Here is a 15,501-nt window from a genome sequence, read left to right on the forward strand (position 1 = left end):
GGTTGAAAATAGGAGAGAGAAAAATATAATGGAATGTAATGTAATATAATGGGGCCAAATGGGGGCTAAATTTAAAATTAAATTGTGACCGTACGTCAAGTTAACATTATTATTGGAAATAAAGGAATATAATCTTTGATTAAGAATTAAACTTTTCATAGCTTGTTGGAGAATAAGGAATCCTAAATCTAAAATTTGAACTTCTGCTGGCCTCCTAAAGCTACACTAAATGCAGCTTATTTTAAGTGAAGGAATATACAATTTAACTTTGCATAGCTCAATTGCAGATTATTATTGGAATTAAATTATGCTTCTTGTTACAAGTTTAGTCAATGTTTGTCACCCATTATTTCATATTTCATTATATTTTTTTTTACAGTACTCATTTTCAATCACAAATTTTTCATTAAAATAATATTACACGCAAACCAAAATATTTTCTTTCTTTTTAACTAGATATTCTCCATCAATCTACTATTTTATAATACATTTTTCAAAATTAAAGTGGCTCAAACACACCCTAGTGGACCCACCTGTTTAAAAAATTACCTAAAAAACCCACACCATCCCCATGTTGTGAGTATTCAGTAGGGGTGAAACCCTACCCTATACTCCAAGCATAATTCAATTAGAGACTCCAGGCTCCATGAAGATTTAGTTGAGATTTGAATACTTTTTAGTGTGTAACAATAATAATAAGAAGTTTGAGGTCAAGTTGCACCTTTTTAAAATGTGGAAACTAACTTATTACTACAAAAATAGAAAGAGAACCATTAGTGCAACTTTCCCTACCGTTTGTTTCTTCTCAACGTCATGGTCACCAAGAAAATTCTCACGAGAAGACTCCAAAACTGACACGCCAATAACTTATCATAATTTTATGAGAGATGCCGTAAGCGGCATCCTATCCAAATTCTGTGTACTTGAGGCTTAAGCCTAATTTTATATACAATGTTTTTCCTCGATATATAAGGGAAGATTTGTCCATATTTAAGAACGCAAGAAGAGGAATGAAGATTGGATGAGACAGAGAGAATGAAAAGGTGTCATCCATTGTTGAGTAGAGAAAGAAGGGAGTGCAGAAAATACAGCCATGGCTTCTCTTCTTCTCAGATCCATGTTCTTGATTCCATATGTGAAACTTTGATTCCTCCTTTGCAACTTTGTGACGTCAGCAATGGAGATTTGCCCAACCAGGCTTTCAGCTACTTCTACAAATCTTCAGGGGCTGATGAGGTAAAAAATTATTTTTCTGGTCTAATCTGCTATATTCTAGTTTATGATTGTCTAAATTTTTTGGAAACAAGACTTATTATATTCTTGTTTTATGCTAGTTTGATGACAAAGAAGGATTGAGATTGTTGAATTAGCATGCTTGGCTAAACCTAAAAATGATTAAAGGTCTGTTCGGCAGTGATTATGAGAATTGATTTTTTGATCGAAAGTGGATCCCACGTTTGAGGAAGAAATAAAAAATGACATTTGGAATTGTAAAATTATAGTAAAAAAATTGATTTTTTGGGTGAAAAATTTGTTACTGAATGGGGCCTAAAAGTAATTTCTGAAAACTAAGTAAAGACTTACTTTTGAGTAAGAAAAAAATTGAAAGCAACTTTTATGTTTAGATATTGAATTATGGTAAGGTTCCGTTTGATTGCAAGAATGAAATTTGGATTAAAAAAATGAATCAGAGGGAATTGAATTGGCTAGAATTTATTTTTCTAGGACTTGTCAATTAATGTGTTTGATTAGTATAATTTTTCACGTGAAAAATGTTGAAATTTTCTATATTTTGGTGTTCGTTTGACTTCTCTTTTTTTTCATGAAAATTGTCAATTAAAGGAACAAAATTTGTTACAATTGGATATAGGATTTGTTCCAATTGCAAAAATATAAAATAAAAATAAACAACCGCCTGGAAAACCAATTCCCATGGGTTTTCAACAAAACCAAGGAAATTGCACGTGTGGGGGGAGGAAGAAAAATGAATTCCCTAGAAAATTATTGCAATCAAACAGGCCAAAAGGTGGAAAATGGAAAATGTTTTTCATGGAAAATTGGCCCTATCAAACAGGGCCTAAGTGTACTTTTTTTTACGTTGTGTGGGAATTCAAAAAATGTGGGGCAGGAAAGGTTGTTATTTTTTTTCCGAAAAAAAAAAAAAAAACTGTTCAATCATGTTTCAACCCATGGCATGATGTTAAAAATGATGTCAAATAAGATTTTATATGTAGCATGATTGTTAGATATTTATTCGTTACTCTTGAAAGTTACTTTTAAATAATATTACTTTTACTAAGCTTAGATAATCAATGATCTTTGCTGCCTTCTTTTCATGTCATTTCACTACATTTATAACAACAATCAAGTCTTGTTCTCGACTACTCGAACTCTTTTTTACAACTTTGTTCATAATCCAAGTTGTTTCACTATTGTCAGTAATTCAACTGTTCTTGTTTTTCTATTTGGATGATAGGTTGCAGAGCGTTTGGCAAAGTGGGTAAAACCTAAGGCTCAGTTCATAGTGAGCCTAGTGTTAAAACTTCTATCAACCAGATTGGGAACCCTTTTGCTTTGTGGGCTTGTATGTTTAGATTGGAAGTGGCCATTCGTTCACAAATTTACAGAATTGTCCTTGAAGAACAGAGAAATTATCCTTCAAAAATGGTCAAGAGTAACTTTTCTGATTCCTCTGAGAATAGCCTTCTTACTGCTTAAAGTCTCCTGCCTCTACATCTTTTTCTCTTTGGTAATGCTTCTTATCGACTGTCTTTACATTGAGCTCAATTAATTTTCAATCTTTACTTTTTACGACGTGTTTGGTAAGTGGATAAGATAGTAGTCAACAGCTCTTATACTACGAGGTGCCAAAAACATGCCCTTGAAAATTTCTGAGACCTTTTCTTGTTTTGTAGTTAGTTGATCTAAATTTTGATGCCTGAAATGCTAATCAATATATTTTCGTTAAGGCACAATGTTAAGTTCATGAAATAAAATAGGGTCTTGGATTCTTATAGCCATGAGGTTGAACATTTTTTATTCACAGTTATTGGTTGCAACCGATGATGCTATCCTAATTTAAAAGGGTCCCTAAGTTGCAAAATCAAGTATTACAAAACAACTAAGCTTCGTTTCTAATAAATTTGGGGTCAGCTACTCGAATCCTTTTTCATCACTCTTTTAAGGTCATTGCTAGATCAACAGGTGCAAGCTCGAGTATAACGTACAAAATTAAACATTATGAGATGAAGTATCAAAATGCTAAAAGCTTAGCAACTTCTATTTCACTATAGTTATACTCCTGCGTGAAGATTATAGAAAGTTCTGCTAATGTTTGATCGTTAGTCCGTTTGATTCTAAGTTTGCATAGTTAGGTACATAATATGGAATATAGAATTTCGTTATGTTTGTTGAGATCATTTATCTGAAGTAACTCTTCACATAATTAGGTTTATTTTCTTGATCTGTTGCAGACTGATGAAAATTCAAGTAACCCGGCGTGGGAACCAATTGGATACTGTGTAGAAGACATAAAAGATTCGACCAAACCCCAAAAGGAGAGACCTCTTGAAAAGGGCATTATTGAAACCATGAATATAAGTGAGTCGACACTAAAGGAATCGCTTATTCAGAAAGGTATACATGTCATCGAGGATCCAACAGACAATGCATTTAAGATCAAATGTGATGTAGTGATTGTTGGATCCGGTTGTGGAGGAGGTGTTGCAGCAGCAGTCCTTGCAAACTCAGATCAAAAAGTCCTAATCCTCGAGAAAGGTCACTACTTTGTGCCAGAAGATTATTCCGGTCTTGAAGGACCTTCAATGAACGAATTATATGAATCGGGTGGAATGCTAACAACTGAAGATGGGAAAGTAATGATCTTAGCCGGGTCGACTGTTGGTGGTGGTTCTGCGGTAAATTGGTCGGCCTCCATAAGAACTCCTAAATATGTTCTTGAAGAATGGTCCACGAAAAAGAATATTCAAATGTTCAGTACCCCGAGATATCAATCCGCTATGGATGTAATATGTCAAAGAATAGGCGTTACTGATAATTGTTCAGAAGAAGGGTTTCAAAATCAAGTACTTCGAAGAGGATGCGAAAATCTTGGTCTGAAAGTTGAGTCAGTGCCAAGAAATTCCTCGGAGAATCATTACTGTGGTTCTTGTGGTTACGGCTGCAGAAGAGGAGATAAAAAAGGAACAGACTCCACTTGGCTTGTTGATGCTGTAAACAATGGTGCAGTGATCTTAACAGGGTGCAAAGCCGAAAAATTTGTGTTGGTGAATGAAAAAGATGAAGAGATTAGAAAACAATGCGTTGGAGTAATTGCGACTTCAGAAAGTATGAACATCAAAAAGAAGCTACATATTGAGGCACGGGTGACAGTTTCAGCCTGTGGTTCTCTCTTAACACCCCCATTGTTGATATCTAGCGGTTTGGAGAATAAAAACATAGGCAAAAATCTTCATCTTCACCCTGTTTCTTTGGTCTGGGGATACTTTCCAGAATCATCATTAGAATTTAAAGGTAAAAATTTTGAGGGAGGAATTATCACTTCTCTCCATAAGCTGTCATCTGAAGAATCCAACATTCAGGCTATTGTGGAATCTGCTTCACTTGGACCTGCTTCATTTTCTGCATTGCTTCCATGGATTTCAAGGCATGACATGAAGGAAAGAATGACAAAATATTCCAGAACTGCTGTTTTATTTGCTTTGACACGAGATCAAGGTTCAGGCGAGGTGAAAGAGGAAGGTTATATAAATTATCAGTTGGATAAACTCGACAAAGAAAATCTTAAATTCGGGTTGAGAAGGGCTTTGAGGATTTTAATCTCAGCCGGAGCTGTTGAAGTCGGTACCTTCAAGAGTGATGGACAAGGAATTAAATGTAAAGGGACTAAGAAGGAGGATGTGGACGAGTTTCTAGACACCGTTACAGCAGAAAGTGGTCCGAGATCGAGGAGCGAATACTGGACCATTTATTGTTCGGCACATCAGATGGGCAGTTGCCGGATTGGTGCCACCCCAGAAGATGGTGCAGTTGATGAAAATGGAGAATGTTGGGAAGCAAAGGGGTTATTTGTATGTGATGCAAGTGTATTACCTTCTGCTGTTGGTATTAATCCTATGATTACTATACAATCAACTTCATACTGTATATCGAAGAGAATAGCTGAGTTTCTGAAGAAAGGAAAGCTTGTCTAGATTATTACTTCGGCCTGAACACGACCATTTTATTTTATCTTAGCCTCGGTTCTCGACTCATTAGATCTTACAAAAACCTGGTTTTATAGCCTTGGCTTTTAAGCTCCATTTGTGGCATTTTTTGGCAGGCCTAGGAAGTGTAAATCTGGTGGTACAACATTCTCTAAGGAGGAAGGAGGATCTTACTTAAGTCAGTTAAGTGTAATGCTTGATGCTCTAATTTCCCACTTACCTTTATAATAATATACTTAAATCTATTTATTTTTATAGGATAATACTTCATTTTATTACAACATAAAATTATAGATTCCTAGTAAGCAATGATTTAAAACGAGTGCAGAAATTGTGGGCTTCATTTATGTTTACATTTGTGGCTTGTTGGTAGACTCGATGGGGCTCTAAGAGCGGTCTCACTATAACAGGTTAGATAAGAGGAGAGGGTAGATCAAAATGAGTTGTCAAAATTTAATAACTTCGAATTTTTAGTAGATTTAATATTGAAGTTAACAGGGTGCCGAAATAGAACCATATTGTAGTTCTAACACGATGGTGGCTGATAATGCAAAACCGGGTTGATGGAGAATGAATGGTGCTGAAAATCAATGAAAATACAAGTGAAATTGAGAAGAGGGTAGTTGGAGGTTATTCGAAGAACTCCACGCACTATATATCGGGGAAAAAACAGCGCATTACATGCCTAACCAAGTTGAGTGAATTATAAATTGACTTCTATCGAAATGTGATTCTTGCAGATGACATGGTGGGACATTTATGTAAACTTCTTCTTGCAAAGATGCATTTTTTTTTAACAGTCTTTGAAATAATTTCAACCATTAACTGCGAAAGAGATAAGTACTCTAGCCGTGTTTGGTGTAGTTAAAATTTAAATATGTAGTAGAATTTGATAAAAATTGATGAGATGCGTGGTTGAAAAGTTGCGAATTTCATAAAATGTCACTTTTGCTTTAACTTACATCAGACAAAGGCTAAATAGCAACATGAGCAAAAGTTTCTTTATAGCCTTTTGTACATGTTCAAGTAAAACATTCAGTTTCAAACTCATGTCGTTCAATAATGTCACCACTCTTTTATTTATTCTTGTAAATCCAGCGACATCTCAACGTTTTCCTTAGCCGTGGCAGCTTAACAATTTCCTAGATTTCGTTCTTATCAAGAGGAACAAAGTTATTCCTTCATAGTTTTTCTGGAATGGTGTCTGAATTTTTTTTTTGACAAAATCTTGGGTTTTGATGGTCAGATAGCTAAAAATACATAATATGATTGTGCCACATTTTCGTAATCAAATATGCTTGCATAGGATAGTTGACCCAGTGTTCTAAAACGCACGCATATGCTTCACATTAGTCAGCAAATTTTTTATGTATTTTTGAAGCACCTCGCATATGGGGTATGCACATGATAAAGTAGTCAACCCATTCTGTTGATCACATATGCACACTTAAATGCCAAAATGCACATGCATTTCTATTAAAAATCATGTCAAAATTAGTATGGCAAAGCCAACCCATTTTTATCTTTAAAAAATGTAAATTGAGATCAATAAATATCAAATTAGCCCAAATCACCCAAGTCCATGGATTATATACAGCAAAATGTAAGTATTTATGTTTTAAAAAATCAAAATTAAAGAAAAAAAATTTCGTAGGGTTACGAACTATATACACCGAGCCCGAGCCTCCTTATTCTTCTGTCTTCTGCTAGTTTTACTAGCAATTGATGTCAGTCGTGCACAATCTTAAATTGTTGATGATTGTGGTGATGAAGAGGAGGTTGTCAATAATATCTTATCATTTACAAGAAGTAATACAAATTTTTGAATTAAAATGAGGGAGCACGATTAAGATGATTTTGTTTGGATAATGAAAAGATGACTTGGATGAAGAAGAGGAGAATGAATTTGAATTCGATAAACAACTAGACAAGATTTAGAATTTTTAAGTTGATATTCGTATCTAATCTAATTATAAGAATTGATTATCAAGTAATTTTAGTATTTATATTTTTGTGCAATATGTTTTTATTGAAATTTTGAAAAATAAAATAAAATAAATTTCATATAAGATTCAACAAATCCATTATTTTATTTTCTCTTTAGTTTACAATATTTAAAATAATATTAAAAGTTGGAAAACATATAATTATGTATATGCTTCGCATAAGCACACATATACTCGTAATGCTTGATGCTTTGATCGAAATACATTGCTACGCATTATGCATTTTAGAATCTTGGTGACATTATAATACGTGAGAAGTTAAATATCTACTTGACTGTCATTGAAGCATAGAGTTTACTACCGGTTTGAATTTCTTCATTGTGAGCGACAATTTCATTCGTCATCTCTAATTCTAAGAATTTGTCGAGTTAAGTTCTTTCCTTACAAGAAATACACCACCATTTGCTCGTGGAGAGAGAAAATATATCATATACATTCCCTCTCTAAATTGATTGTCAGATCTTTTTATTTCCAGACACGATTTTAATTCTCAAACTATACGTCACGGGTGATGCTAGAATTAGGAAGTGACTCGAATTCTATTTTTAAGATAATTGGATATTCTAATTAAAGTCGACTTAAGAGGAATTCTATTTGGAATCTTATTCGAAGTATATTTGACAAATTCTAGTTGAAATTCTATTTGAAAGTCCAATTGGGAGTTAGAATATATGTTGGACTTGAAGAGAATAAGATATGGACAAAAAGAATGAAGAAAAACATCCTTGGAGCAATATTTCCTAAGATTGGGCGCCGCAGCGCCCTGTCGCGACTCTAGAAGGGAAAAGGAACAACGGTTGGGTGCCTTGGGGCCAAGAGGACAACAGTGACCCGGCACCGCCTGTACAAGAAGAATCCTATTTTGATATTGATTCTTGCATTCTACTTCAACCAGAACTTCAAAATTAGACTCCTATGTATATTTAGCACTACATTTTTTAGATTAAGTTAGACAAAGTATAAATATATAATCATTGTATTCTTTCTCCATATTTTATTAAATTGTCATTTCCTCTACAAATTATTCTGCTCTTGAGTTTGTGATCAAGTGTTTCATATCATGCCATATTTTATTTTTTCGCCTATTATTACAATAAATTGGTATCAAAGCTAAGGTTTTATTCATATGGAGATTTGATTTTGGGATGGCAACCATGAAGTAGGATCTTTCACTTTTGGATTGTAGCATAAGATTTTCATTTTAGTAGGTAAAAATGTTCGCATTACTCACTCAGATAGATTTGGATGATACGTTGTTAGGATTTGATAAGATGCCCACAACTTGAAATAAGAAGGAGAAATACATCTTCATCTTTTGAATAATATTCATTAGGAGGTTTTGAAAGAGAAACCCACCGCTGCATTATGGTTGAGATTGGAGTAATTACGCAAGACGAAGAGTCTAACTCGTAAATTGTACTTGAAAAAGCATCTTTACTCTTATCGTATGACAAAATGTACATCTCTTGTAGACAATCTATTTGGTTTTAAAGAAATCATAGATGATTTGGGATCCTTGAAGGTTAAATATGATGAAGAAGATTTTGTTGTGTTCATTGCCCGCTTTATATATACATAGACATGATCCTACATAGTTGTGATATTCTCACCATTGAAGATGGTTATGATGTTCTATATTCGAAGGAGAAGATAAAGCATCTCTTTAGAATTGAGGCACATGGAGATGCCTTATTGTTGATGGTGGTTGTGCAAGGAGCAAATAAAGGTCTAACTTCACAAATAAAATTTGTAAATATTACAAGAAGAAGGGGCACTTGGTTAAAGATTGCTACAAGTAAAAGAATAAAGAAAATTGGCTACAAATAATCAGAAGAGAAAGCAATTAGATACTTCAGGTGAAGCTGGTGTTGCAGAAACGTTTCATAATAATGGAGATCTTTTGATTATTTCTGATGGTAACTTCAAACCTAACGAGGATTGGATTCTTTATACGACTTGCATTTTTCATGTGTCCCAATCAGGATTCATTTACAACATATGAAGAAGTTTCCAAATGTGTTGTGATGATCAATAATAATACATCTTGTCGAATAGCAAGTATAAAAAGGATCAGAAGTAAGTTGTTTGATGGAAGTGTTATAACACTTGATGCGGTTAACATGTTCCTGATTTGGAAAAAAAAACTTACCTTCTTAAGTACTCTTGACTTGAAGGGGTACAAATTCATTGGTGTAGATAGAGTCCTGAAGGTTCGTAAAAGTGCTCATATTGTGTTGCAAGGATAGGAAAAGACATAGTTGTACGTCTTGTTAAATCCTACAAAATCTTTGAAGATCAATCATCATAAATTTGGAGCTCAGATGGATTGTGAGTTTGGTTTAGTACCGTCAGAGTTTTGCTTCGGGTCTACTTCGATGAATATAGGGATGTAAATGAGCTAAGTCGAATCGAGCCATCTCGCGAGCTAAAGTTCACGGATCGGGAGTTGCTCAGGTAAAAATGGATTGAACTTTTTTAGCTCGAGCCGAGTCAAATCGAGCCAAAGCTCGACCAAAATGGGGCTTGGATCACGCCTTTTCAAGTCGAACCAAGCCGAGCCGAGCCGAGATAGCTCTTTTCTGAAATTCTAATTTTTTTAATTTTAAAATGCAGTCGTAGCTACCTTGGAAATTAAAGGCAATCGTAACTGCTTTTTCATTTCAAAAACATGGGCTAAGATGGCCCGTATTGGTATGGTTGACACTGGCTGGCTCCAGCTCGAGCCAACACTCGAAAATGAGGCTTAACCTGAGTTGAGGCTCAATTCCAATGAGCTACGAGGTGAGCCTAATTTGACCTTTCTCGGGCCAAGCTGTGAGTCGCTTGAGTTGACTAGTCAAATTAACATCATTAAGTGAAGACATTTAAGTCAAGTTCGAAAGTTATATATAATTCTTCTTTGCCATCATTACCAGCATTGTTATTCAATCAATTGCTATAAGTAGAACCGTTTGTGATATTTTGCCTTTACATAGGTACAAAGATACTAATTTGAATGAAATCGAAGGTATTGATTCTGGCTAAGATCTTTTTGTCGAAGCATTTTGTGGTGATTGCTTTTGATTTTGTTGCTCTTAATTCGAGCAAATTTGATGTCTAAGGTAGTTCTTGGAATTATGTTAATTTTTTGAGATTGAACATATTTTGGGTTTTCTAGTAGGGTAGAGGATATTTTCAAGTTGGAAATTTTGATATAGAATTTTGTTAATGTTTTTGATAGAGAGTTGAAGTTTATTTCTCATAGTAGAATTTGTCTCTAGGTGGAGACTCTTTGAGCTTTATTCATGGCAGTGGAATTTTTGTCAAGATAGAGTTTGTAGAATTAGGATGTGACCTGAACTCTATTTTAAAAATAATTAAAAATTCTAATTAAAGTTGACTTAAGAAGAATTCTATTTAGAATGCATTTTGAAATCCTATCTGAAGTTTATTTGATAAATTCTACTTGAAATTATATTTGGAAGCCCAATTGAGAATAAAAATTTGTATTGGACTTGAAGAGGATAAGATATGGACAATGGAATGAAGAAAACATCATTGGAGCAATTTTTTCCAAGACTGGGCACCCCAGCACCATATTACTGCACCTAGTCTTCACAAATTATTTTGTTCTTGAGTTTGTGATCATTTAGTTCATATTGTGTCATATATTCTTTTCTTGCCTATTACTACAACAGGTGACAAAACTTGCAATTGGCTACATTTCAATAAATATACATATTTCTTTGTTCAAGAATACGAATGAGAACATACACTGCTATGCTCCTGCATCAAACATATCATGGTGCACAATTTATACAATCAAATACTCACAAATAGGGTCGTACTTGTGTTTCGTGGGGCCTGAGAAGAATTTCAAAATTTGGGCTCTAAATCATAGCAAGCAAGTAATCAATTTTTTTTCTTTTCATTTATAAAAGTTTTAAAATTAAATTTGTTGAGTTAAAATCAAAATAAATCAACAAATAAAATAAAATAAATATTCAAAATATTCATATTATAAGGTTTTAAACAATAACTTTAATACAACTCATCTTGCGATTTTAGAGACAAAAAATCAATCATTTTTGAATAGTCAAATTGTTCAACCATAAGGCAAATTCATAAGGATGATAACATAAATGAATACATAATAAGTACTGTGTTCATAAAGCAAAGGCAGTTGAATCCATATATACCATCATCAAGTTTTATAGAAAATCACTCAAAAAAAGGCCATAATAAAATTTCTTGAACCCACACCTCCTATTTTATGTGATTGGGCTAAAACTATACAAGTTTTGTGGTATACAAGTTTTGTGGAGATGTTTGTATATCTTACATTGAAAGGTCAATCTAATATTCCATCAATATCAAAGAAAAATAGCAACCAAAATATGTGCAGCATGTTCAAAAACCAAGTGGAAATTTTAATCCAAAGAAAGGAGTATAAAGTGCACTCAAATTGACAGTAATATTGATACACATCCTCACTTTTGTTATACAATGAAAGGAGTATTCCTAATTCAAAATTTGCTGTACCCCCCAAAACCACAACATTCACACTTGGCACCAAAATAGAGACCAAATAACAGAGAATGCAAATCCGACAAAGCGAAGCAAATAATCCCACAACAAACCTATTATTAAAAATACTTGTATGAGCAACAAAACAATATATAATTTCCCAAACTATCAAACTTCAGTGGCTTTCTGTTTCTTACATGATCATAAAATATAGAATTCTTCAAATGCGCAAAAAAAAAATAATAATAATAATAATAATAACAATAATAATAATGCAGGTACACAATGCAAAAACCAATAGAAATCCATGAAAAAACTTTATTTCATAAAATCCGATTAAACTAAAAACTGTGGCATCTATAGTCATCAGAAACTAATAAAAATCTAGATACCTACAAACAATTAATTTTTGTTGGTAATCGTATATAAAACAAATATCAATAAAATAGAATGGGCAAATCAACAAAAATAAAAAATAAGTAATTTAGCTTCAAATGTATACAATATTGCTACCGGATTCATGATATCATTGTTGAAGAAACCTTATTGTATAGAGCAAGAGTGAATGAGTATAAACAGGTTGGATTTTGAAAAAGTTTAAAATTTAGGAAGGGACTTAGGTTTTGATTTAGTGGGACAATTATTGGAGATCTTGAATGTAGTTAGTGGGGTTTTAATTAAAAAAAATAAAAATAAAAAATTGGTCCCCCTAAAGAGTTGGGGCGTGAAATGATGCCTCTTGAGATTCTCCTTAGGTCCGGCTATGCTCACAATTGAAAAATATTTACCCTAAGGCCCCACCTCATTTAAGAATATGATGTATTTTTCTTCTTCATCTTGCCATTTTATCGTGAGCTCGAGTGTGACTATATGTATAATTCCGTGTCTTTGGAGATGTTCATGAAAAGAGTTAACCTTTTATCTAGTGTCATTGTAAATTATAAAAAAATTAACCCTGACATGGAATTAATTAATTAATAAACAAAATTATGTTAAGGACGTTAATAAATAAAATTCTTGCAATTTCTAACTATTTGAGTAGTTAAAGAATATTATCCAATACCATGTTAAAGTTAATATGGTTCAAATTAAATTGAAAATTGGCCACAAGAGAATAAATATCCTGGCATGTATGCTTTAATACAAGAACCATGAATAAAACATGATAGAGAATTTTTGAATTTCTTTATTATAAAGTGGAAGAAATCAATTTTTTGACCGTTATTTTATTATTTCAGTCTTTATTTTTGACTTCTTCGTTCATAGATGGAACCTTCTTTTCTCTCTAATGATAAAAAAATCAATTCTCATAATTACTGTCGAACATGCTCATACATTCTTACTTGGGGTGTATATTAACTATAGAATATGAATAAATGATTTCTTTTCTTTCTCAATAGTTTAAGCGCATTATCTGGCACCACTTCCTCCCAAATTTGCATTAATTTTTCAACCCTACTTCCTGTCCCGGATTGGGGACAGGGTCAGGGATAGTGGCACCCCTTATTGGAGGGGCGCCTGCCCTTGGCCGGCTCCCTACCCCCCTGTCTTCCTCCCTGTCCCGGGTCGGGACAGGGAGAATTATTCTTAATTTTTTTAACCGTTGGAGCAGATTCCAAGTGTGAGAAGGAAGTCAACAAAGCTGTCTACTTTGCCCAGATGTCAGGGAGAATTATTCTTAATTTTTTTAACCGTTGGAGCAGATTCCAAGTGTGAGAAGGAAGTCAACAAAGCTGTCTACTTTGCCCAGATGTCAGGGAGAATTATTCTTAATTTTTTTAACCGTTGGAGCAGATTCCAAGTGTGAGAAGGAAGTCAACAAAGCTGTCTACTTTGCCCAGATGTCAGGGAGAATTATTCTTAATTTTTTTAACCGTTGGAGCAGATTCCAAGTGTGAGAAGGAAGTCAACAAAGCTGTCTACTTTGCCCAGATGTCAGGGAGAATTATTCTTAATTTTTTTAACCGTTGGAGCAGATTCCAAGTGTGAGAAGGAAGTCAACAAAGCTGTCTACTTTGCCCAGATGTCAGGGAGAATTATTCTTAATTTTTTTAACCGTTGGAGCAGATTCCAAGTGTGAGAAGGAAGTCAACAAAGCTGTCTACTTTGCCCAGATGTTGACTGCAGTGTACAGTGACCTAACCGTTGAATTTTCTTTAGTATTCTTTATTGGTTGAGTCGACAAAACCGGCAAAGCATTTGATGCTCACACGGGAAATTGGGGAATTTGTCAACATAACACACGTATAGCAAAGTTGAACACTCAAAGTGCAACTTTATTTCCAAGAACCTGGGACCACTTGATATCGTGTTCCCATTTGATCCCCTTTAATTTCATTTATTTTTTTCTATTCCATTTTTAATCACACAATCTTTTATAAAATAATATTATATGTAAATCAAAATTTTTTTTTCAACTACACATTTAAAAAAAAAATACTATTCCACCAATTTTCATTTCAAAAAATGAGAGCCCTGAAGTGCGCCGAGCAGGGGCTAAGTTTGTAGGTAAGTAGTCGTATCAAAGCATCTAAATGACATAGACGGAAAAAATGAATCTAACATGTATATTGAAAAAATGTAAAAAAAAATAAATGATTGTATCATAATTTAAACTCATACATTTGATATGAACAAGTAAGAATATCCTCAATTACACATATAGAGTTTTTACAAATGCAAGTGTACTGAGCATAATACTAATGCAAAGTGCATATTTGGCCCATTGAATTGAATGGACTAAAAAAGAAGAAGAAGAGTGTGTGTGTGAAAAATTTGTCACTTGTATCCAAGGTACAAAACATGCTACTAGGAGTGTGTTTTCACTTCCCAGCACAATTTTTGGACCTAGCCGATTTAACATGTCCATTTACAACACGTTTGATGAGGTGAAATGGAGATATTAAGCACTATTAAAAAGAAACGATTGTCCAATCTTATAAAAGATCATCGAGAATTGAAAATTGTTGCGTATCAAACAAGCCCGAAGAACTAACGATTGAAATTTTTGACAAGACAACTTTTTGATATTCTAAATGTATTGTATTCACTGACCCTATATAGTGCAATACTGAATTAAGTGAAAAATAGAGTCCATCCAATCGACTCTAAATTCTATATAAATAAGATTTCATTCGCTGTTACTTATTATTGGTCATTGCATATTAATTTATATAAGTATATTCTGAATAACTTAGCTGCATTTTATTGTCAATTTTTGCTTTATTTTCCTTATCCGGCCGCCTAATTATTTGCACCATACAATATTAATACTTGTTGCGTTTGAAAATGGGAAATGTTTTTGTCATCTAGAAAACAAAGGTATCGTGTTGAAAGCGTTACTCGATGATTTATAAACTGATCTAAAATATCAGGAGTCAACTTTACAAAGCCAATTAGTGAGTTGACTGACTTATGATAACGACTATTCCTTTAGAATATTAAATTGTATACAAATACATATACATAATGACAAGAATATGAAGTTAATTTATTTTTTTCCATAAAAACGTATATTATGCTAATAAAAGTTCTAAGTTAAAGTCTCATAAATTGAAAAATGTGCAAGTGACATCCAAAGAAAAATTGAATACAATCTACATACAATGGAGTGTGTTGAAAATTTAAATAATTTAGCACATGTTTGACAAAGGTTTTTGAGGTTATAAGTTGGTGGATCCGATGAATATGAAATGTATTGTTGAAAATGCAACTTAACCTGTTTAAAATCTGAGTATCCTCGCCTTTTTTTTTTTTTTTTTTTA

General features: G+C 33.4%; 1 protein-coding gene across 1 annotated transcript; it reads left to right on the forward strand.

Annotated features, from left to right (window-relative positions):
• The first annotated feature begins 843 nt into the window (after nucleotides 1-843).
• Nucleotides 844-5,468, forward strand: LOC111369748 (long-chain-alcohol oxidase FAO2-like). Its single transcript, XM_022991388.1, has 3 exons — nucleotides 844-1,236; nucleotides 2,477-2,749; nucleotides 3,474-5,468. Exons 1-3 carry the CDS (start codon nucleotides 1,036-1,038, stop codon nucleotides 5,211-5,213), a joined length of 2,214 nt encoding a protein of 737 aa, XP_022847156.1. The 5' UTR covers nucleotides 844-1,035; the 3' UTR covers nucleotides 5,214-5,468.
• Nucleotides 5,469-15,501: the final 10,033 nt, after the last annotated feature.

The sequence above is a fragment of the Olea europaea genome, chromosome 20 (genome assembly GCF_002742605.1).
Source record: "Olea europaea var. sylvestris chromosome 20, O_europaea_v1, whole genome shotgun sequence".
NCBI classification, from domain to species: Eukaryota; Viridiplantae; Streptophyta; class Magnoliopsida; order Lamiales; family Oleaceae; genus Olea; species Olea europaea.